Here is a 24,436-nt window from a genome sequence, read left to right on the forward strand (position 1 = left end):
GGAAACAGTACATTTTTTTTCGGGAATATGAGACAATCTAATCCAACATGCAGTAAGAGAGCTTCTAAAGCTCTATCCTTAATATTGTATTAATACCTGATTTTTTCACACCTTTCCTAAAACCCACTTACTTCAGTGACGACAGCACTGAATTCTACTTAAAAGACTTTTAAAATTTCTAGAACTTGTTTAAGCAATTAAGCTCAGCCACTTCCGCTGGGTCTATGCTGAGTATTTTTAAACCTGCCTAAAAATGCAAGGAATGGGAAAAGTATACATATGATGTTATTTAAGTGAAGAAAAGTACAGAGAGTTTGTTTCTATCTTTTTTTTTTTTTTTTTGAACTGACAGAATCCAGTCAACTCTCATTTATCCACTGGATAATCTTGCTTTCAGAATCATCTAAACGTAATTTGGTATTGTAATTGAGGAAACTCTGTGTTCACCCAAATTATTTATTATCTTTTATTTGCCTTCTACAACCAAAAAGATGGCACCTGAATTGCTCTGCTTAAGCCAGGTCGCGTTAAATGAACGTAGAGATGATGACTGGTTTCCTTGGAGCTGATGTCGCAGGTAGGTCCAAGGTGGTTTGTTTGCATCATTTTCATTATTTGGCTTCTTTGTTCTGGCTGAAGTAAAGCCTCAGGATGTCAGATTCAGTTACATTCATCAGGAAGGTCAAGACCATATTTCAAAGCAATTCACCGTCCTCAGGCTTTCCTAGCCTATCACAGTGGATGTGAGAACTCTGACTCTAAATCAGAATTGGGTTCTTACACTGAAAAGTATGGCTTTTGCCTAGCTGAACTGGCTACGACTCAAAAATTAATTTAAAGCATCACCTCTTCAAGAATCGAACGGAACCTCAAGCCAACCGTTCCAGTTTTGGGATGCAGTTGGCTGGCTGTTCACCTGAGGATTAGGAGCTGGCTTTCCAAGGTAGACAGGAACCCAGTGTTATACGGCAAACAAGTGGCCAAGGTCACTGGGGGGCGAGTATTTTATGCCCACCCCACTCCCCAGTGCTGTACTTGGTTCCCTTCCGTAAGGTATCCACTGTGTTTCAGGGCTACGAACACGTACAGCGCACACACAGTTGTCATGTGTTTCCAGTTGTGCGGCTACTCACTCGTGGAAAATCCTCTGGTCAATAGCCCCTGAGTGGGCTTGACCTTCGATCCGTCCACAGGTTCCCTCAGGATTATAGCTGAGGTGTAATCAAAGAGGAAACATATCCTAACGGGTAGAGGATATTTATTTACAGGCATGTCTCTTGCAAAGTAAACAAATCAGTAACAGTTTATTCATCGGACAGCAGGATGTGCAGTAAAACCAGAACCAGGAGTCAGGAGACCTTCACCTGGGCCAAGTGCGTCTCCTGCCTCCTAGTTTTTTTTTTTTTTTTTTTTTTTTTTTTACTATTTTTCGCTTCTTGTCAAATGGGGACCGAAACCTCACGGCCTGTTACAGTGAACAAGTCGGTAATTCGAATAACCCTGACGTGTGTGCAGGGGTGGCCGCGCCTCCTGCCAAGCAGGCCCTCGGGGCTCTTTTCCAAGGCAGTCCCTGTGTGGTTGCCGCCGGGTACCTGAAGACATGGGTGGGTTGTTTACTTGGGGGCTGCACGTGCCAGGGAGGCGAAAGCCCAGGCACGGGGAGAGGGCAGGACATTCGGGTGGGAGTGTTTCCCGTGTCTGCTGGCCTGACACTCTGCCCGGGACCGTTTCTCACACACAGCTGGTTATTCGATCACAAGGGCATACTTTTTAAAAATGTGACCACGACAGCGTGCAAATGGCCTCCGCTTTCGCATTCACACCATCTTGACCGGCGGGGGTTTTAGTGCATAGCTGGTCCCCAGCCCTCCTTTTGCAGGCGAGCTGCTTAGAAGCGGACAGGTACCTTTTCACCCCGCACGGCACACACATTCGCTGTAGCACATCCTCACCGATGGAGGTGATCGCAGGGGTTTTTTGCCCGTTTTGTTTGGCTCATTGTTGCCAACGTGACGCTTTTCTCCCCTTCACATGTGGTTTATGAACGAGCCGAAACACCAAGAGGTCGCTGTCCCCGTCTGCGGCTGAGCCTTCCTGGGACCTAGCTCCCCCAAACCTCAGCTCCGCGACAGGCGGCCCCCAGAGCAGTCTCGGTCACAGCACCCAGGCCCCGCCCCCCCAGCCAGCCCCCCACCCTGCGCCCGTCAGAGGGCCCCTTGGGAGGAGGCCCTCGAGTCACACGGCGCTCCGACCCCTTTGAAGTTCAGGCGGGAGACGGCAAGTCAGGGACTAAAGGGCCGACTAGCACAGGCACCTCCTCTCTGATTTGACAACCTCTTCCGAAGAGTGAACCACGTTTGGTACAAAGCCACTCTTCACCCCTTCCCAGCCCTCTTGGATGGTAATATCCCCCCTCTTAACCAGCTCATAGATGTCTCTGGTCAGGTCTGTGAAGGCTTTCTCCACGTTAATGGCGTCTCGGGCTGAGGTTTCGATGTACTTCATGCCGTAGGCAGCAGCCAGTTTCTCTGCCTCGTGGCGAGTCACTTGCCTTTGTGTATCCAGGTCACACTTGTGACCCACGAGAACAAAAACAATTTGGTAGGGCTGAACGTGGACTTTGGTCTCTTCTAACCACTCATGGACATTCTGGAAGGACCTGCGGTTGGTAATGTCAAATAGGAGGAGACCACCGACTGAGTTCCTGTAGTAGGCCCGAGTGATGGATCTAAAACACAAGAGAGAAGGAAAGAGTAAAGGCCAGGGCCAAATGCCTGCACTTCAGTGAACTCCAGCGGTGTACCCTCCTGTCTCTAGTTAGTGACACAGTCCTTGGACGAAAATGATCGGGCTTTTTTCTAAACAGAGGAATACAGAGGTCCTTCTATCATGGTAATGATACCTGAATGTTCAGCTGAGCCAGACTTTGAGATGGCATCTCCTGGACAAGACGGACAGGCTTTTCCCCTCGATTTAGGTAAACAGAGCCACAGCTCTCGACCTCCCCGCCCCACGTCGGAATAACTGAGCGAGACCCCGTCTTCTGCCAAGTGGGATATAAAAAGTGTTAATAATGGACGTTAAATTATGCTGCGACCTAGAGAGCTCACTGCAAGTTAGAGTCGTTGAAACAGGATCTTTTTTTGTCTTTTTGTCTTTTTTTTTTTTTTTTTGCTATTTCTTTGGGCCGCTCCCGCGGCATATGGAGGTTCCCAGGCTAGGGGTCCAATCGGAGCTGAAGCCACTGGCCTACGCCAGAGCCACAGCCACGCGGGACCTACACCCCAGCTCACGGCAACGCCGGATCCCTAACCCACCTGAGCAAGGGCAGGGACCGAACCCGCAACCTCATGGTTCCTCGTCGGATTCGTTAACCACTGCGCCACGACGGGCACTCCGAAACAGGATTTTTGAAAAACTAAAAATGGATTTATGATATTGACCATGTTTGTCTTGTTATTATGATGATGAGTTTATTTTAACCAAACGGGGCCCTCTGTGGCTTCTGCAAGGAGAAACGCAATTTCCTTTTTTCTTTTCCCAGCCACGTGGAATGGTCCGCAGAGGCCTTAGGTGAAGGGTCTGTGGACCTTACATCCTGACACATTTCAGAGAGGCTGGGACTCAGGCACCACCGGCTGGGAAATATTGCCTCAATCACCAAAGCTTCCCCTTAAAATGATATGGCTTATTTATAGCAATGTGATCCGAATATTTCTTCCTCTTTTTTGTCTTTTGTCTTTTTAGGGCCGCACCTGTGGCATGTGGAGGTTGCCAGGCTAGGGGTCCAATGGGACCTGTAGCTGCCGGCCTACACCCCAGGTCACGGCAACGCCAGATCCTCAGCCCACCGAGCGAGGCCAGGGATCGAACCCGAAACCCCGTGGTTCCTAGTCCGATTCGATTCTGCTGCGCCATGACGGGAACTCCTGATTCGAATATTTCTAAAAGCTGTAGTTTAAGTTTCTGTACTTAAACAGAAGAAACCTCGTATATCTTAACTTCGTGATTTGAGGAGCTTCATTATAAATATGCACTACGGTACTTTTCTTAGAGCATATTGGAGGGTGTAGAACTATTTGCTTGTACAATAACTTACTTTACCGTGCTTTCTGATCGATGTATTTTTTAAGTTTTTCTGTCTTCCTGGACGAAGAAGATGAGCAATGAAGGACTCGATAGCTTAAGGGTTAGGGCAGAACAAACACTGTCCAAGGAATTAAAGCCCAAGCTAACAAACCATACGAATAAGTTCAAGTCTCCAGAACCAGGCAAATCAGCCCTGGAAACTGAAAGCATTTCTAATTCCCTTATGTTTGAAGATTCATGGAGAATTGTAGGGGTAGCAGAAAATTCGACATGGACAAATACTTGGATTCATGAACAGCTTGGTTTAAGAAATCACTAAGCAAGCTGTGGTCAAAACTCGAAATACATGATTAAGGTTTTGTGAATATTTAGAAAGTTGCCAAGCCCTTTGCAAGTACAACATAAGGCTACATAAATTAAAGCCTTCCATACATAAAAATTGTCCTAAACAAACTTAAAGGACAAATGCAAAACTGGGGAAATATTTTACAATATCCGTGACAGAAAAGGATTACTATTCTTAATATATGAATAAATGTTGGAAATATCACCCAATAAATCATAATCAGTGGCTATGAAAAGTCTGTCCATACAGAAAGAAATTCCAACAAACAGGAAAGATACTGTTCTTCACTTGGAGTATGAGAAATGCAGTCACAAGTTCAAAGGGAACATGTACGAGGAGGCTGTCTGCGCAAGTGGGGACGTGGAGACAACTCAAGTTTGAAATTTGCTTTTCTCCCAAGTCCCTCGTCAACCGCCTACCCAGTATCTTCTATGCTCAGTTAGTGTTCAGTAGATAAGAGAAGAAATGATCCCAAACATGAGCTATTGCATCCTCTTGATCTAGATCCTGTTGCTCTACCTGGCTTTGGCTCAAAGTTTTCTGTGTGCCCCGCTCTCTCGTGCGCCTGTCTTTGCTTCGGTAATCTTACTCATCACGCCCCATCTTCTCCGTTAGCCTTCCCTCATCTGTGTTCACACGTATGATCACAAAGGACATAATACCACAAAGGGAAGCAAAGGATTGTTAAGAGAAAATTAAACCTGCTCGTTGATTTTTCAATATGTGCTAAGTGTTATGGAGGCAGCGGGCACACACATATGAACGGGGCACTCATTTTGTGTAATTGCTGATCTGCTCCCCGCCCCATGCTAGCACAGAAGTTCCAAGAGGGAACTGTCTGTGCCTGTTTGTTTACATGGCCTCATCCCCTTGCATGAGTTTCCTCAGGCTGTTTCCCCAGATACAAGTGCACTGTCTGGCATATAGTGGCTGATCATTGAATGCGTGCTGCTTGCAAGAAGGACTGGACCATCAGTATCTGTGTGTGTCTATATTTATATCTAGCTCTCTTTATCTCTATGTCTGTCAGTTATGTTAGGATGACCTGGGAACATTTCTGAAATGTAGCCTGGGGATGGAAACTGATGAACTGCAGTGATTGCCTCCAGCTAGTTTATTAGTCATCCAGGGGCAGCTTGGTGGAGTTTGGGTGTACTATTGACTGGCCTTCTCTGCTAGGGCACATCTTTCCCTGCGCTGAACTCCCAGCTAGCTGAAGGTGGGCTTGAGCAGAAACCCTCAGACCCCGGGTTTTGTCCCTTAGGGCACCCATCCCCCGCCCCCCGACCACCCCCCCCCCACCAAGACCAGGAAGTCCTCTTTCCTCCAGGTCTCTGTGCAAGCCCCAAAGACCCTCCCACTGCTCGAGGGCCCAGGCTGCGCTCCCACCTGAACCTCTCTTGACCCGCAGTATCCCAGATCTGGAGCTTGATGCGTTTTCCTGGCTCGATCTCCACCAGACGGGAGAAAAAATCCACCCCCACTGTAGGGTCTGAAACCTGGGCAAAGCGGCCCTCGGTGAAGCGGCGGATCAGGCAGGACTTGCCCACCGTGGAATCCCCGATGACAATGAGCCGGAACTGGTACAGCCAGATGGCCTCCATGGCTGGGCTCGGCAGGTCTCCGTGCCCCGGGCCGTGCGCGGCGAGACGGGGCGCCCGGCCGAGGCCTCGGAGAGTGCGGCTGGATCCTGATCTAGATCGGCCGCGAGCGCATCGTTGGCCTGGAAGCCTGAGGCGAGGTAGGCCCAGGAGCAGAGAGAGCAGAGGGATGGATGCTGCGCTCGCAGAGGTGATGAAATGGCAGCAGCATCAGCACCACGCACTCTGACTCATCACTGACAACAGGGCTACTGTAATTCTCCATGTAGAGGCGACTCCCAGGGCCGCACTGTCTGTAAGAGGAGCGCACACAGAAATGGCCTCGAAAACAGCTCAGTCCTTTCCTTTCGCGTTCCTCCACTCATCCTTTCTTTTTTAATTACAAGTATTCTCTGTCTTTCAAATTGCAAAAGTTAACAAGCCTTCATTAACACTAACGAAACAATACAACAATATACACAAAAACGAAAGTCTATAATTATCTGCTGCCTACCTCCCCAAAGATATTAATGGTTTGGTATATATTCTTCCACGTGTATTTCTATGAAAAGATACATACATATATACATTTACTGCTGTTTGATTTTACAAAAATTGTATCACATCGGATCATTACTTTGACACTTGCTTTTTGCAATCGATAGAGCATCACAGACATTTTTCCCTTTCCCTTTTCCTTTTGCTGCAATTCTCTCTCAAGTGTAGTCACATATATATTATCTCTATGACATGCAAGAAAGACCAGGAAGTCAAAGAGTATAAATATTTAAAAACTATAAATATGGGCATTATACTTGGCAAAAATATTTAGCTAAATTTAAATTCTAGGCGGCAATGCGTGAAAAGACTATTTTTGGCATTATTTCAAGCATCATATGTGATAGATACTCTTTCATAATACTTGCCAGTCTGATGTAGTTAGTGGGATCATTCAATGTGTGGACTTTCGTAACTGGCTTCTTTCCCTTAGCGTGTTTTAGAGGTTCATCCACATCTCCTAACATGCATCAGGACTTCATTCCTCTTTATTTATTTTTATCTTTTTAGGGTCACACCCTCGGCATATGGAGGTTCCCAGGCTAGGGGTCAAGTCTGAGCTGCAGCTGCTGGCCTGTGCCACAGCTCACGGCAACGTCGGATCGTTAACCCACTGAGCGAGGCCTGGGATCAAACCTGCATCCTCATGGATGCTGGTCAGATTCGCTTCTTCTGAGCCACAGTGGGAACCCCGCATTCCTTTTTATGACTGAATAATTTTCCCTTGTGTGACATACTACGTTTTGTTTATCCATTTTTCTATCGATGGACGATTGGATTGTTTCTGCCTTTTGGCTATTGTGAAGATTCTTGGACGAGTTTTTGTTTGAATTCATGCTTTGCACTTTTTCAGGTTTAAACCTAAGAGCGGCATTCCTGTGTCCTGGGGTAGCTCTATGTTAAGTCCCTTGAAGAAATGCCAGACTGTTGTTCACGGAGGCTGCGCCAGGGAAGACGTGTGTTCCCCGTCTTCTCCCAACGCTTGTTATTTTCTAACTTTTTGGTTCTAGACATCTTAGTGGGTATGAAGTGATAGCTGATTATGGTTTTGATTCACATTTCCCTGAAGACTAGTGAATGTGCATGTTTTCACATTCTTATTGGCCATTTACATATCTTCCTTGGAGAAAGGTACATACACTCTGACCCTCTGCCCATTTTTATTTATTGATTTATTTATTTTAACCTTTTTCTTTTTTGGCCGGCCCGAGGCATATGGAGTTCCCAAGCCCGGGATCAGACGCCAGCCTAGTTTCAATCTAAGTTGCAGCGGCAGCGAGGCGGGACCCTTGACCCACTGGGACAAAGGCAGGGGATGGAACCTTTGTCCCAGTGCTTTCAAGACGCTGCAGATCCCATTGTGCCACAGTGCCTATTTTTAAACTGGATTATTTATCTTTTTGTTATTGACTTGTAAGAATTCTTTACACATTGTAGGTATAAGTCCCTTCTCAGATACGTGATTTGTAAATATTTTCTCCCACTCTCTGTGTCCTTTTTGAACTTTCTTAAGGGTGTTCTTTGAAGCACAAAGTTTTCAATGTTGATGAAGTAAAGATTATCTATTTTTTTCTTTTGTTACTTGTGCTTCTGGTGTCATGTGTAAGAATATTTTGCCAGATTCAAGTTTGTGAAGATTTACTCCTCTGCATTCTTCTAAGAGCTTTGTAGTTTTAGCTCATACACTTAATCTGTGATCCATTTTATGTTAATTTTTATATATGCTGTGAGGTAGAGGTCCAGCTGCATTCTTTTGCATGTGGATACCTAGTTGTCTAATCACAATTCGTTGGAAAGACGATTCTTTTCCCATTGATGATTTTGGCACCCTTGTTGAAAATCAGTTTACCATAGACTGGTTTATTTCTGGACTTTCAATTTCATTCCTTTGGACTATGTCAGGTCTTATGCCAGTACCACATTGTCTTGATTATTTGGAGTAAGTTTAAAAATCCAGAAGTATGAATTCTCCTACTGTGTTCTTCTTTTGCAAGATTGTTTTTGGCTATTTGGGTCCCCTTTCAGTTCCGTATAAATTTTAAAATCAGCTTGCCAGTTTCTGAAAATAGGGCAGCTATGATATTGATTGCGATTTCATCAAATCTGTAGATCAAACTGGGGAATACCGCCATCTTAACAACATTGTCTTCCAATCCTTGAACATAGAATATCTATCCTTAAAGAAAAAAAAAAGAATATCTTTCCTTATATTTAGGTCTTTTAAAATTTCTTTTGGAGTTCCCATTATGGGAATCCGACTAGTATCCAATCTCACAATCAGCTTTTTTTTTTGTTACTAGATTGTTATTATTGTTATCATTGCTATAGTTGATTTATTTATTTTTTCATTTCTATATATCTCATGGGCTTTTATTGTTCCTCTATTTCTCCTTTATTGCTTTTTTTTTGCATTAAGTGAATTTTTTTTTGTCTTTTTGCCTTTTCTAGGGCGGCTCCCTCGGCATATGGAGGTTCCCAGGCTAGGGGTCGAATCGGAGCTGTAGCCGCCAGCCTACACCACAGCCACAGCAACGCGGGATCCAAGCTGCGTGTGTGACCTACACCCCAGCTCACGGCAACGCTGGATCTTTAACCCACTGAGTGAGGCCAGGGATCGAACCCACAATCTCATGGTTCTTAGTCGGATTCCTTAACCACTGTGCCACGACGGGAACTCCAAGTGAATATTTTCTAATGTAGCATTTGCAATTTTTAAATGATGTTTCACTGTATTTTTGAGGGTTTTTTTTATTGGTTGCTTGTCAGAAAAACCTTCAGATGTATATTACCTTATTCCATATGTATATTCTATATAATATATAGAAACATTACTCCTATATAGCTCTATTCCCTTTTCTCCCTTTTAGTGATATTACTGTCATATCTATCAAGTCTATTAATATTACAAATCCAACAGTATGTTGTTATAGTCACTGCCGTCTGTAGTCATTTCCTTAGTCCAATATAGCTTGACTCCCACCTACCTCTTTTGCATTGCTTTTGGCAAATATATTTCATCGTATATGTTATAGGCTCAACAGTATACCATATATTGTATTATATAATTTTTAAAATCAGTTCAAAAAAGGAGAAAAGTATACATTTATGCAGTCTTTTATAAATAATAAACATTTTTACTGGTGCTGTTTTTTGTGTGTGTGCTGCGGCCCTAAAAAAAAAAAGACACCCCTCCCCCCAACAAAATAGTTTCAGAATTGTTATTCCCATATCCCTTTGAAAAGAAAGTCTATTGGAGTTTCTGTTGTGGCTCAGCAGAAACGAATCTGACTAGCCTCCATGAGGACACAGGTTCGATCCCTGGCCTCGCTCATTGGGTTAAAAGATCCGGGGTTGCTGTGAGCTGGTGAGCTGTGGTGTAGGTTGCAGATGTGGCTCAGGTCTGGCGTGGCTGTGGCTGGGGTGTAGGCCGACAGCTGCAGCTCTGATTGGACCCCTAGCCTGGGAACCTCCATATGCCACTGGTATGGCACCCCCCCAACAAGAAAGTCTATTAAGAAGAGTTCAAGACATTATTGGTATTTTGTGTGTTTTTTAGGTTGAGGCTACACAGCCAAAGAACTGCATTAAAAAATACTGACCATTTTTTCCCTGTGAGTGTGTTTGTTAATTATGAGCAGTATAGTTGAATTAATTTTCGGGGGGTTTTCATTTAGTTTTATTGTTCTCCTGTCATTGTTGATTTTACTTTCTGTTTTTTTAATGGGTAGAACATTAACATGATTATAAAAGTCAATGCTATCGAAAAAACTTCCTCCTTTTCACCCTTCGTGGCTAACAAATGTTGTTACCTTTCTGTGTTTCTTCTATAGAAATAAACATATATTTGTAAATACATAAACGTAAATAAATAAATATATAAATATAAAATTGAGGGACAAAGGATCAAAATCCCAATGGAAAAATGTATACAAGACATAAATGGGTATGTATTTATGACTTAGAGGTATTAGCTTTTAATCTGAAATATATGTTGCAAATATTTTTTCCCATTTAGTTGTCTTTCGACTTTGTTTATGGTCTTTTTTTACCCATGTAAAGGTTTTTCATTAAAAATTTTTTTAAGAAGTCAAATTGACCAAAGTTAAAATTTTATTTCATCTGGTTTTAAGTCATAGTAGAAAGCATTTCCCTTCATTAAGGCTGAAGAAAAATCGTCTAATGTTTTCTCTTGATACTTGCAGGGCTTCGTTTTTTGATATTTAGACCCCTATAAATTTGGAGTTTATATGGTGGGAGATATGGATCTACTTTACCTTTTTCTAAATAGCTGTCCAGCTGTCCCAGAACTATTTATTAAAATGCGCGTTTTTTCTCTAGAGATTCGAGATGCATCTTTATCTTACACTAAATGCTCATATGTATTCGGGTCTCTTTTTGGACACTCTGTTCACTTCACAGTCTGTCTTTTGTGCGCTACTATCCCACTGCTTTACTTACAGGCATTTTATTAATTAAAATGAAAATTAAAATATTTTAATATTTTAGTATCTGTCTACATTTCCCTCATAGTTTTTCCTTTTTCAGAGTTTGTCTGGCTATTCCTTCATGTTTGTTTTTTCATATGAACTTAATATGTCTAGGTCCATAAAAAAGCTCGTCGGAACATTTATTGGAATTGCAATATATATAAAGTTACTTTACAGAGAATCAACATCTTCACGGTGTTGAGTCATCGTAGACAAGAACAAGGGAGGCCTTTCCACATGCTGAAATGTTCATTTCTGTCTTTCTGGAGGGTTTTTTCTGCTAGAGGTTTGAATAGTTCTTGTTGATTCCTAAATAGTTCATCATTCTTGCTGTTATGTCGGTGGTGGTTTCTCCACCCTCATGTCCTCTAATAGGTAACTGGGAATTACTTGTGAAGTCTAGTGATTTCTCTGTGCTAAATTTATATCCTCTTACTTGACTGAATTCTGGGATCTTTTCAGGTAGTTTTTGCTTTGTTTTGTTTTTGTCTTTTTGCCTTTTCTAGGGCCGCTCCCGCGGCATATGGAGGTTCCCAGGCTAGGGGTCCAATCGGAGCTGGAGCCGCCAGCCTAAGCCACAGCCACAGCAACGCCAATCCCCGACCCGTGGAGCAAGGCCAGGGATCAAACCTGCATCCTCATGGATCCTAGTCAGGTTCGTTAACCGCTGAGCCATGAAGGGAACTCCCGGAGGTAGTTTTAATATTAATTTTCTAGAGATTGCCAATTCTGCCAGGGTTTGCAGTCTTCTGCAAAGAACTAAAAAGCAAATGTTTTAAACTTGATAGGCCAGGAGGCAAAGTTGAGAATATCATGTAGGTATCTACATAAAGAGAATTAAAAATACAATAAAATAATTACTTTTTTTTTTGTAATACAGGTCTACTCGTGAGAAAATTACAATGTTTTTCAGGTGGAGGGAATCTTTTGCTTAACTACAGTTCAAAGTTAGTGTTCCCTTTACCATCCAATCAAATTCAAATGCTCATCTGTTAAGGCTGGTCTGTAACAAGATTTTATATATTCCCTTTTGTTGTTGTTGTTTTTTTTTTGTTGTTGTTGTTGTTGTTGTTGCTATTTCTTGGGCCGCTCCCCCGGCATATGGAGGTTCCCAGGCTAGGGGTCGAATCCGAGCTGTAGCCACCGGCCTACGCCAGAGCCACAGCAACGCGGGATCCGAGCCGCGTCTGCAACCTACACCACAGCTCACGGCAACGCCGGATCGTTAACCCACTGAGCAAGGGCAGGGACCGAACCTGCAACCTCATGGTTCCTAGTTGGATTCGTTAACCACTGCGCCACGACGGGAACTCCCTATATTCCCTTTTTTTAAAAAACTTTTTAGGGCTGTGGCTGTGGCACATGGAAGGTCCCAGGCCAAGGGTCAAATCAGAGCTGCAGCTGCTGGCCTACACCACAGCCACAGCAATGCCAGATCGAGCCGTGTCTGTGACCTACACCAGAGCTCATGGCAACACCGGATCTGTAACTCACTGAGCGAGGCCAGGGATCGAACCTGTGTCCTCATGGGTGCCAGTCAGGCTCATTACCGCTGATCCACAATGGGAACTCCATAGACTTCATTTTTTAATATATCTTTTCAAACAGATAGGTACTGTTAATAATTGACATCAATTCATGAACATGTGATTTTTTTAAAATGAGGTAAAATTCTATTTTGGAATAAACTCTCTCCCTCTCCTGAATGCAAGGAGTTTAGACCAGAGGTCTCAGCAGGCTTGTCCTTGAGCCTAAACCCAGATGCCATCACCAGTCACATTTCCTAATTCCGAAGCGTTCTTGTCACGGGGCAGTGGGGCAGCCGGCCAGGCCCGCAGCCCAGGTTGAGCAGAGTGTGCCAGAAAAAGCAGAGGCACAAAGGAGCACCACCCTCACCACTTGGGCAGTAAGTCGGCCGAGACTCTTAAGGGCTCAGAAGGACCCTTCCTGGCAGCTAAGTGAGAGCACGGGCGCCGTGGCAGAATCTGTCTCAACGGGGCCTCTCGCCTGTTCCATCAGCCGGGGCTTCCACGGTGTGGAAGCACAAGTGGAGACTCCCCTGGAAGTCCCACCCGTGTGGGGACACGTAACCCAGGGAGACCACTCCCCACCTATTCCTCCTCCCCCACGAAGCGTGCAAATCCCAAATCTACTGTGTCCTTCAGTCTCAGCCCTGAAGATGAGTGCTGCTTGCAACTTCAGCCTAAAGGAGGCATTTTCCCCAGGGCGAATGACTGAGAACGAGATTATATTCTGAAGCGTTCTCATTATCAGAAAACGAATTCGAGAAAACGGCTCCGGCGCTTCGCACACAGCGCTTGGCCCCAAAAAGCCTTGGAAATGTCGTCTCTAAAAGCGGACGGCCGTCCCGCTTTGGGGGAACAAGGTCACGGTCTGGCACATACAGGACCACACAGTCCCAAAGGCCATGCTGACGTTACGTGTGTGACTAAAGCGTCGCAGAAGGACCCGTGCTACCGGTAAAAGCCGGCATGTGGATCACTCGTACCTCTCAGAACCGAACAGGGACCTGAGAATGTGAAGGCACACCTGACACCTTTGCCCTGGAGCCCATCCCACCTCCACCCCGCTTTGCACGGAAGCATTTGCGTTGCATCTGAGTAAGGACCACGCGGCAAAGGATCTCTGTAGATTCCTGGCCCACATGCCAGGCACACTGCCAGTTTCAAAGGAACAAATGCATCTTGGCGCTAAAAGGGAACGACCTGTTTCTGCTTTCTGTCTCCTGACAGGTAGATAAGCGACTCCCGCTTTACAGTTGAAGTAAATCGAAAACCACAAGTTAGGAGTGCCAGCATGGCTTTATCGTGGATTCAGGGCACCAGTGACAGCAGCGTGGTACCGAATCAAATGATTCCCGCGAGATCGCCAAGTGATCGCATATGGGGCGCAGGAAAGAAGGGAGGAATTGCGGCCTGACACAGGCAGACGTCGAAATACGCTAAGGAATCAGAGTCCGCTGAAGTACTGAGCCAGCGCTGTGCAAACGAGTCCTCACTAAGAAACAGGGATGCGGGGGCCGGCGGGGGCGGGCGGGGGGGGGGTGGACACACAGATGGGTGAGAAGGGAAGACGGAAGCGACAGAAGGGACTGTCATTTTTATGCTGCAGTTTGGGGGGGAAGAGAGCCGCGTTCTCTGCCCCATTCTATCACGGTGGTTTTGTCGGCCACTCTTACGGAAACAAGGTCCCTTTTCGTCAACTAAATTCCCGTGGTGGCCAGAGGAATAAGCAGCTACACAGGCCGGAGCGCCGGGTCAACGTCTTTATTTCCCCCTAAACGCAGAGGCGGGTGCGTGAGGTTGGCTAACAGGGAACCAGTCCCTTGGTGGAGACTGGCGGCGCTTCAGATCCCCTGTCCCGAGGGCCAGATGGTTTCCTGCAGAACGAGGTGAAGGAGGTGGTTCTGCTCGGCACTCAACAGGGGCCACATCTCCACCTGCAGCGACTTGACCGCTTCCGTGTCCTTTTCGTGGGTGGCCATGACCAAGGACTGCAGCAGCAGGAAGAGCTCCTCGGGCAGCTGGCCACTGCTCTCCTGCCCGTGGCTGTCGAAAGCCTCCCAGGAGTACTTCTCCAGGGTGTGCGCGTGTTCCGGCAGGAGCTTGGCGGGCGGTGGCTGCAGGAGCAGCAGCAGCAGCACGCGCGACACCTCGCAGCGGACCAGCACGTCCGAGAAGGCGCCCAGCGCGGCGGGAGAGGGCGCGGCCGCAGAACCCGCGCTGGCGGGGGGCAGCGGCAGGGCGGCGGCCGCGCGGGACCCGGGCTGGGGCCCCGGCGGCCTCGGCTGGTGCTGCGGCTGCGACAGGGCCGCCGCCGGCGGCGGCGGCGGTAGCGGCGGCGGCACCTGCACCGGGTGGCTGCCGTGCTCCCACGCCAGGCGCTGCATGCGCGTGAAGACCGCCAAGGCGCCGCTGTAGTCGCGCGCCAGCAGCTGGCAGGAGGCGGCGTCGCCGAGCGCCTGCAGGGCGGCCAGGGGCAGCTGGGGCAGCAGCAGCTGGGCGGCGCGCTGGAAGTGGCCGGCGGCGGCGGCCGGCTGGCCCAGGTCGCGCAGGGCGGCCGCCAGCTCCAGGCACAGGGCGGCGGCGGCGGCCGGCTGGCCCAGCTCCAGGTGCAGGCGCACGGCGGCGCCCAGGGCGCTGGCGGCGGCCTGCAGGGGCTCCCCGTAGGCGGCGGGGCAGGCCAGGCGCTGGCGCGCGTCGCGCTCCTGCCGCAGGAAGAGGCGCGCGGCCTCGGTGAGCGCCAGCGCCTCCCCGGGCCCGTGGAAGAGCGCCTGCTGGCAGCGCGCCACCGCCAGCTGGCACCAGGCCGCGTACGGCAGGCACTCCTGGGCGCGCAGCTCGCGGCCCAGCTGGCCGAACTGCTCGCCGGCCTCCGCCACGTTCGGCTTCCGCAGGAACCGCTTCTTCAGCTTGTTCGACACCTGGCGGTACCGGGCCAGGAAGTCTCCGGACTCGGGCCCCGGGCCCGCTCCGCCGCCCAGGCCGGCCGCGGACGCCGCCATGTTCGCCAGGCCAGCGCTTCCGGGCGCGCTGACGCAGCCGGGCGCACGGGCTCCGCGACGGCCTCGGGCTGCGACGTGCCCTGCGTCGAGCGCAGCCCCCCCCCCCCCCCGCCCCCCCCGCGCGCGGGGCGGGCTCGGCCGCCCCAGCCGCCCCAGCGTTCCTCGTCGCCCTGGTGATATGCAAACTAGCAACTTCGGAGCCCGGGCCGGAACTGGCTGAGGCGGCGTATGCCAATCAGGACTCCTAATGTCCGGGCCTGGACGGGCGCTCGCTGTTGCTAGGTGACCGCTCGCTCACTCAGGTTGCTACGCAGGGCACCTCCTGGCATCTCCACGGGAAGGTGGCCCAAAACGAAACGCTTCTTTCTTTTTGAGGTGTACAGCACACGTGCGCTGGCATCCCTATGTTGCGAAATACTTACCGCAATGAACTTAGTTAATATCCATCACCTCGTGCAGCAGCAACTAATCTCGATCCCGCTCGACCCTCGCTGCGACTTGCCTAGTTCCTGACGGTGTCCCGCCCAACCCGCCCCCCATCCCGACCCAATCTTCCCGCCAAAGCCCCGGCCCCGCTGGCGTCCACGCCAGCCCCTCTGGGCAGCCACCCCTCCACCCCGCACCGCCGTCGTCGGTGGCCCTGGCAGGTTCGCCCCATGACCACGCCCCGCACGGTCCTGAGCTGCACCACGAGGAACCCGGCCCGTCCGGGGACGTCGCCTGGCTCCGCCTTGCTCAGGGCCAACCGAGGAGCTCGTCGTAGCCCAGCCTCACCCCAGACCCCACCCTGGCCAGCCTCACACCCAGGGCCACCCCAGGCCCTGTCACCCTCTGCCCCCGCCCGACTCCGACCCCTCGCCCACCCCCGGCCCGACTCTCGCCCCCTGTCCCTCCTTCAGGAAGCGACGTCCCAGCCCCGCCGCCTCCCACCCCCCACGCCGAGTGACCGAAGCACGCACGAGGGTTTCTTTAAACACGTGTATTGCCTGGCAACGAGTCTGCCCGAGGAGGCAGGCAGGGAGGCAGGCCGGGGCTTCCGGGGCTGTGAGGGGCTGGGGCCAGGACCTCCAGGGCGCGTCGGGCAGCTACTCCTGGGTCGGGGCCACTTGCGAGATGGCGAGGGTTCCGAAGAAGGCGCTGAGCAGGGCGTTGTTGTGGACCGCCATGGCCACCAGCTCTGCGGTGATGCACCTCCTACCCACAATCTGGGCCTCGTCGCCCGCCAGCTCCAGGACCCTGGCCGTCAGGTACTCGATGGTGGCCGCGAGGAAGACCCGGGCGGACGAGCTCAGGCACTGGGCGTAAGGGCCCTCCCGCAGGAGGCGCTCCATGTGGCTCACGGAGGCGGACAGCCCGGCTCGGGTGGTGCGGGCGCAGGCCCGCCCCTGGCGACCGGGTGACTTTCGACGGCTCCTTTTCCCGGGCATGCGGCGGCTGGGCGTTGGGGGCGCCTTCTCCGACGGACCGACCGACGGGCCTGGCTAGCTCTGCCGTGGGGTGCGGCGCGATGAGGCCCAAGAGGTGCCACGAGGTGCGCCGAGGTGCCCTGGGAGGTGCCAGCTGGTCGCGACGTCTCTAGACAACCGCTCCCCTCGGGCCTCCACTGCGTAGCCCAGCGACCACGGGTCGGGGCGGCCCCTCATTGGTCGGGGTGCTCGCGCTCTGACACGTACATCCGGGGAGGTCACTGCTCGCCCAGAACCCACCCTCACCCCGCACCCCCGCACCCCGCACCCCGCACCCTGACCCCCCGCAGGCCTGGGCCTGCCCCGAAATGGCGCTGGCAGGACCCTGCCGCCCCTGCTCCCGGGACCCTCTCTTTCCGAGGGAACTCTCGCGTTCCCCGGGATGGGAGCTTGGTCCCGAGAAGACGACCAATGGCGGACCATCCAGGGGCACCAAGAATACACTGGTGGGGCCGGGCCACCGTCACGACGATCTACTTCCCAAACCTTGGCACCCACCCACCCCCGCAAAGAAACCCTGTACCCTCCGAGCCGTCTGTCCCCCCCGCCCCCTCCTGAGTGCCCTCCACCCCCACACACCTCGCCCCCCCCCCCCGCCCCCCCGACCGCCCCTGGAGTACCCAGGCAACAGCTCACCGGCTTCCTGGGACCCTTGTTCCTAGAGAGGCACCCCTCCAATAAGCAGGTGGTCTTCTGTGTCTGGCAGCTTTCCCTTCGCATAACGTTGGCATCAGCGTTCCTCCCCTGATGGCACGAAGCGGCACCACGGTCCTTTCCTGGCTGAATGGCGGTCCGCTGCCCGACTCTCGTCATCGCTTAGGCGGCGGATGCCATCGTCCCTCGGGGGACGTTTGGGGGACTCGCGCCTTGTGCCTGTTGGGAAGAGGCTGTGGTGAACCCTCCGTCCAGGCTCCTCTTTGAACACCTCTTTTCCGTTCTCCTGGGCCTATACCCGCGAATGGCTTCTCGGGGTTTAGTTCTGGACCCTTACCTCTCTCTCGTTGGCAAACGGGTCTCCCCTTAGGCTGGTACCACCCAGCTTTGGTAACTGGAGCTTTATCCTAAGGTTTGAAATAGGGACGTGCGAGTCCTCCAGCTGTTTCCTTCTCTTCCAGGATGATGTGGGCTAGTCAAGGTCCCTGGAAACTCCGGATGCACTCAGCGTTGGCTGTGACACTTCTGTAAAGCAGGGCACTGGGGATTTGATAGGCCTTGAATGAATTCTGTAGACAATTTGGGGTGGGATTTCTACCTTAACAATGCTACGTCTTCCTGTCCACGAATCCTGCTGTCTTCCCACCGTCCAGCTTTTTTAGGTCATCTTTCATTTCTTTCCACAACGACTTGTCGTTTTCAGTGCAAAATTCTTCCCCTCCTTGGCGAAACGTCTTCCTGTGTATTTTCTTCCTTTTGATCCTATCTGAAATGGAACTGTCGTCACTGTCATTATGGATTTTTCTTCACTGCTGGTCCATGGAAATTCAAGTGATTTTTGTGTGCCGATCGTGTATGCTGCGTCTCGATTGAATTTGCTTATTAAGGCTAAGGGTGTTTTGTGGATTCTTCAGGGTGTTCTATACAGAAGATCCTGTCCTCTGAGAATAGAGATAGTTTTACTTCTTCCTTTCCAATAAGAATGTCTTTCATTTCTTTTTTTGCCTCACTGCTCTGGCTAGGACTTCCACTGCAGTCTGGAGTAGAGGCACTGAAAGCAAGCATTCTTCTCTTGTTCCTGTGTAGTTCAGAGGCTGATGCCTGCTGGTGAGTGGGCCTGGGTCCTAGCACAACTGGCTGCAGGGCCTGTGTTGTCTTGGTCCTGGTACCAGCCTGCTAGTGGTGGAGCTGTGTCATGAGTCAGCTCCCCATGTGTCCCAGGGCTCATGTTTCCCACTGGAGGGTGGATCCAAGTCATGGGGTGCCTGGCTGTGGAGGTGAGGGTCCTGCAGCTAGTGTCAGCCTGCTGGTGGGTGAACCCAGTTTCTTACATTGCTGGCTATGGAGTCTGTGATGTCCTAGAGCTGCCGCTGGCCTGCCGCTGGGTGAGCTTATATCCTGAGGCAGCTGAATATGAGGCCCCAGGTATCCCAGTGCTGGTTTTGGCTCATTGGTGGGAAAGGTCAGGCTCTAGGTTTCCTGGGGCTGGGGCCATCCTGCTCATGGAAGGGTCGGGTTCTGACATGGCTGATTATTGGGCTGTGGTGGTTCCAGGGCTGGCATCTTCCTGCTGGTTGGTGGGGCTGGGGCCCAGGGGAGTCCTGGAGCTATTTTGTACTCACTGGTGGGCAGAGCTATGTCATGAAGTCTCTAGCTGAAGAGCCCAGGTGTCCCAGAGCTGGTGTCAACCCTTCAGTCCAGGGGGGCAAGGCTGAGGCGCAGGGGGTCCTGGAGTTAACGTTGGCTCACTGGTGGGAGGGGCCAGGTCTTGGGCTCTCTGGTGGGCACAGCCAGTTCCTAGCATTAACAAGCTAGAGGGTAGATTCCACAATGGTGCTTGCCAGCACTAGTGTTCCATGGTAGAAAGAACTCCCAAACGTATTTGCTTTGCTAACAGTATCTTTGGCCCTAGGAGAAGTCTCAGTTGCCTCCGGCCTCTCTGGAAGGCTCTCCAACACCAGCAAGTGGGTCTCTCCCAGGCTTTTTTTTTTCTTCAAATTACTACTTCTGCCTTAGATCTCAGAACATGTGAGATTTGTCAGCACCCTTTAAAAGTGGATTCTCTATTTCTGCCAGCCGTCTGGCTCTCGCAGAAGTAAGCCCCACTGGCCTTGAAAGCCAAATGTCCTGGGATCTTGTCTTCCTGGTGCAGGACCCCTGGGCTGAGGATCCTGATGTGGGGCTCAGTTCCCAGCAATGCCGAATCCCTAACCCCCTGAGATCTAAGCTGGCCAAGATGGCAGAATGAGAAGATCCTGAGCTCACCTGCTCCCCCGGGGGCACCAAAATTACAACTGTTTACAGAGCAACTATTGATGAGAATACCCTGAGGACTAGCGGAAAAGCTCTGAAAGGAGGAACCACAACGACATGCGTTGGGGGAGAGAAGATGTAGTATAGTCAAGACCCATAACCCCATGATAGGCAACTCACGAGTAGGAAGATAATCAAAGCTACACACATTCTGGGAGTTCCCATTGTGGCTCAGTGGAAATGAACTGGAGTAGTATCCATGAGGATGAGGGTTTGATCCCTGGCCCCTCTTAGTGAGTTAGGGATCCGGCATTGCTGTGAGCTGTGACAAATGTAGCAGATGTGGCTCAGATCCCATGTTGCTGTGGCTGTGGCATAGGCCGGCAGCTGTAGCTCCGATTCAGCCCCTAGCCTGGGAACCTCCATATGCAGCAGGTGTGGCCCTAAAAGGCCAAAAAAAAAAAAAAAAAAAGGCAACCTCCCCCCACAAACAAACAAACCAAAAACCAACACAGGTTCTCACCAAGGAGAGCTGCTGAGGAAAGATTTTAAAAATCTAAATAAATAGACATTTCATGTTCCTGCATTTTAAAAGTCAATATTGTTAAGATGAAATACTCTCCAAGTTGATGTATATATTCAACACATTTCTTAAAATTCCAGCAGGCTTTTTTGCAGAAATTAATAAACTGATCCTAAAATTTATCTGGAAATGCAAATATCAGAATGGCCAAAATAATATTGAAAGAAAAAAGTGGAAAGAATTTTCCTTATTTCAAAACCAACAATAAAGCAGTTATTAAGTATGGTACCAGCGTAAGGATAAACATACAAATCCATGGAACAGAACAGAGAATCTAGACATTAATACTTATATTTCTGGTCAATTTATTGTTGACAAAGATGTCAAGGATATTCACTAGGGGAAAGGATGGTCTTTTCAACAAATGGTGCGAGGACAATTGGAGCCCACATACAAGAAGATGAATTTAGGTCCTGAGTTCACACCATCCACAAAGATTTACTCAAAATGAATCAGAGACCTAAATGTAAGAGATACAAAGATTTTCCATCCAGAGTTGGTCGAATTCATAGGTTCTGTATCAGCAGATGTGGAGCCAACTGCATTATATGCAATTTTATATAAGGAACATGACCATGCTCAGATGTTGCATCCTGGAACCCAATCCTACGAATCCGAACTACTGCTGAGGCCCACAGCGCAGCCACAGCAACCCCAGATCCAAGCTGCATCTTTCACCTACACCACAGCCACGGCAACGCCAGATCCTTAACCCACTGGGTGAGGCCAGGGATGGAATCCACATCCTCACAGAGACAGTGTTGTGTTCTTAACACACTCAGCCACATCAGGAACTACGAGCGTTCTTAAATACAACACCAAAAAGCACTATCTGTAAAAGAAAAAAACTGATTAAGTGGATTTCATAAAAATTCTAAAGCTTTGTTCTTCAGAAGATACTGTCAAGGAGTTCCCATTGTGGCTCAGGGGTTATTAACTTGATTAGTATCGATGAGGATGCTGGTTCCATCCCTGGCCTCGTTCAGTGGGCTAAGGATCTGGCATTGTCATGAGCTGTGGTGTAAGTCGCAGACACGGCTCAGATCTGGCATTGCTGGGGCTGTGGCATAGGCAGGCAGCTGCATCTTCAATTCGACCCCTAGCCTGGGAACTTCCATATGCCATAGATGTGACCCTAAAACAAAACAAAACAAAAGCAGTCCTAGACTGGGAGAAATAGTTTGCAAATCACATATCTGATATGTGTTTTAGTCTCCAGAAGCAATCTTCCAACTCAATAACAAAGGCTGTGGTGTAGGTGAAAGATGCTGCTGGGTTGAACTTTTGACTAGCAGTGGGAGCGAAGCAGAGGACAGGAGTTCCTGTTGTGGCTCAGCAGGTTAAGAACCTGACGTAGTGTCTGTGAGGATGCAGGTTCAATCCCTGGCCTCACTCGTGGGTTAAGGGTCCAGCGTTGCTGCAAGCTGAGGCATAGGTTGTAGATGTGGCTCAGCTCTGATGTTGCTGTGGCTGTGGTGTTGGCCTGCAGCTGCAGCTCCAGTTCAACCCATAGCCCAGGAACTGCCACATGCTGCAAATGCAGCCATAAAAAGAAAAAAGAAAAATATCAGAGGCCATGGATAGATATTTACCAAAAATAGATACACAAATCGCCAAAAAGCACATGAAAAGACGGTCAGCATCATGTCATTAGGGAAATGCAACTCCAAACCACAAAGAGGTATCATCACTTCACACCCACAAGGGCAGCTGTAAATTTATTAAAAGGAAAACCAGCAAATATTGGTGAGGATGTGGAGAAATTAGAACCTTTATACATGGCTGGTGGTGCATGTGAATGTAATCAATGTGAAATGGTGCGGCCCCCTGGGAAAACGATTTTGGCAAAAGATGAGACACGCAACTATCATTTGATCCAGCAACCCCACTCCTAGGTATCTATGCAAGAGCCCTGAAGACATATGTACACCCAAAATCTGAGGCGTGAATGCCCCTACCAGCCTTATTCACCCATGGCCCCAAGGTGGCAATCACCCAGACGTGCACAAACAAGAGGTGGTATAGACACACATTAGATACCACGGGGTGGCCACCACAAGTATGACGTACTGCGAGTTCCCGTGTGGCACAGTGGGTTAAGGACCCGGTGTTGCCGCAGCTGCAGTGCACACCACGCCTGGGGGGCGGGTTTGATCCCTGGCCCGGGGCCTTCCACATGCCAAGCGTGCGCCCCCCCACCCCCCCAAAAGTAATAAAGTGCCGAGTCACACTACGACGTGGATGCCCCTCGAACGCCTCACACCAAGTAAAAGAAGCAGGTCCCCAAAGCCTCCTGCATGCTGTGTGATTCCACTTACGGGAACTGTCCATGGCAGGGAAACCCACAGAGACAGGAAGCTCACCCGTGGCCGCCAGGGGCTCGGGTGGTAATGAGGACTGGGTACCAACGGGCAGGGGAGAGATGTGATGGAGGTGATGGATCTCAGACTGGATCATGGCGATGGCGGCAGCACGCGGTAAACGTCCCGAAAATCCTTGAGCGAGTCCGTTTCATGGTATGTAAACTGCATCTCGATACAAACCTTTAAAAACCCCTCGGGAATGGGAGGAAAAAACAAGGCCATGTCTTTGACAATGTATCAGGGGCCGCACAGAGCTCCCTGGGCTGTCGCGCGCTGTTGTCGCTGCTGCTGGGCCCACGGGAGGGGAGGTGGTCTTCCCAGGAGGGCTGAGGCTCACGCGAGGAGTTGGGTCTTTCACGCTATTTTTTTCAATCCATAGATAAAGGATGCTGCTGGGTTGAACTTTTGACTAGCAGTGGGAGCGAAGAGAGCTGGATGGGTTTACAACACACTCAGGATGCAGAAGGGACAGGATTTTGTACTGATCCGGCCGTGGGAATGGGGAAGAGTGAGGATGCCTCAGACTCAACATGCTCAGAGCCGGATGCCGGTCGTCCTCTCGAACGTACTGCCCTCCTGAACTGCTAATCTCAGTGAGTGGATCCGCATCTTGGCACAGCGTGAGCATCCATTGATTGTCTTTGGAGTGAAAGAATGAATGAACAGGGTAAAAGCATGGCCAAAGCATTCACCGGGTCCTGCCAAACAAACAGCCAGGCCCACGCTCACCCGCAAGGTCAGCTCAGCAAACGTCGATCCGAAGGTCCCTCTCACTCTGCCGACCATCTGGGAAATCATCGGGCCCCACACCTCGAAGAACACTCACCTTCCTTCCCATCGGCAGCCACTCCTTGCCTAAAGCCTGCAGGTGTGGCACGGACCAGGTTTTGCCCGGAGCCTCCCATCCGTAAATTCTTCACGTGCGGACGATGGCAGGTGCATCACGTACAGCCCACATGAGCACGGGGGACCTTTGGTGTCGTAGAAAGGGGGTCCCCAGGGCCCCCAACAACGGGCGGATCTATGTTCACTTTGGCTCCAGGCAGAAAGAGACTCTTCCTCTCAGAGGGGGGTTATTCCTCCAGGGCCCGCCTCCCGCCTTCTTCGTCCTGGCAGGCAGAAAGCACGGCTGCCAAAAACACTGCAGCCAGTGAGTGATCAATCTGGGTAGTTTACTGCTGTTCCCAGTGTTAACAAGCAGAGATACAAAACTGCTTGTGGTTCCTGGTACCGTTACCACAAGCAGGAAGTGATCCCTCCCGGTCCGCCCTTCCCAGAAATAGAGAGGTGGGACAAGCAAAGACGTCCCCAGACTCAACCAACACAGCAAACATTCCTTGATTATAAAAGAGAAGTGAAATTTGCAACCCAAAAGGGAAATCTGACCTTGTCAGCAGCAGAATTGAGGGGGCATGAAGTACACTCTTTTTAAACCACCTCTTAGACAGTGTCATTAGATAAACATCCTTTTCAATGTTAAAAGCCCAAGCCATTTCTGGCCCTTTTCCTGGAAGAGCTTTTTGCTGCTGCCA

The 24,436-nt window shown here is 50.1% G+C and overlaps 3 protein-coding genes and 1 long non-coding RNA gene across 4 annotated transcripts; all 4 read right to left on the bottom strand.

The window, feature by feature from the left end:
- Positions 1-2,207: 2,207 nt before the first annotated feature.
- RAB39B (RAB39B, member RAS oncogene family) lies at positions 2,208-6,338 on the bottom strand. The gene is made up of 2 exons (XM_047765759.1): positions 5,825-6,338; positions 2,208-2,728 (listed from the first exon to the last, which is right to left on the bottom strand). The coding sequence occupies exons 1-2, from the start codon at positions 6,037-6,039 to the stop codon at positions 2,302-2,304; spliced, it is 642 nt and encodes a 213-aa protein (XP_047621715.1). The 5' UTR covers positions 6,040-6,338; the 3' UTR covers positions 2,208-2,301.
- Positions 6,339-13,863: 7,525 nt separating this feature from the next.
- LOC125118749 (40-kDa huntingtin-associated protein-like) lies at positions 13,864-15,630 on the bottom strand. The gene has a single exon (XM_047765559.1). It carries the CDS (start codon positions 15,583-15,585, stop codon positions 14,428-14,430), a length of 1,158 nt encoding a protein of 385 aa, XP_047621515.1. The 5' UTR covers positions 15,586-15,630; the 3' UTR covers positions 13,864-14,427.
- A 935-nt stretch (positions 15,631-16,565) lies between these two features.
- LOC125118486 (histone H2A-Bbd type 2/3-like) lies at positions 16,566-17,259 on the bottom strand. Its single transcript, XM_047765037.1, has one exon. It carries the CDS (start codon positions 17,010-17,012, stop codon positions 16,671-16,673), a length of 342 nt encoding a protein of 113 aa, XP_047620993.1. The 5' UTR covers positions 17,013-17,259; the 3' UTR covers positions 16,566-16,670.
- Positions 17,260-20,826: 3,567 nt separating this feature from the next.
- LOC125118570 (uncharacterized) lies at positions 20,827-24,331 on the bottom strand. The gene is made up of 2 exons (XR_007132853.1): positions 22,860-24,331; positions 20,827-21,373 (listed from the first exon to the last, which is right to left on the bottom strand). It is a non-coding gene; the product is annotated as an uncharacterized LOC125118570 (long non-coding RNA).
- Positions 24,332-24,436: the final 105 nt, after the last annotated feature.

The sequence above is a fragment of the Phacochoerus africanus genome, chromosome X (genome assembly GCF_016906955.1).
Source record: "Phacochoerus africanus isolate WHEZ1 chromosome X, ROS_Pafr_v1, whole genome shotgun sequence".
Classification (NCBI taxonomy): domain Eukaryota; kingdom Metazoa; phylum Chordata; class Mammalia; order Artiodactyla; family Suidae; genus Phacochoerus; species Phacochoerus africanus.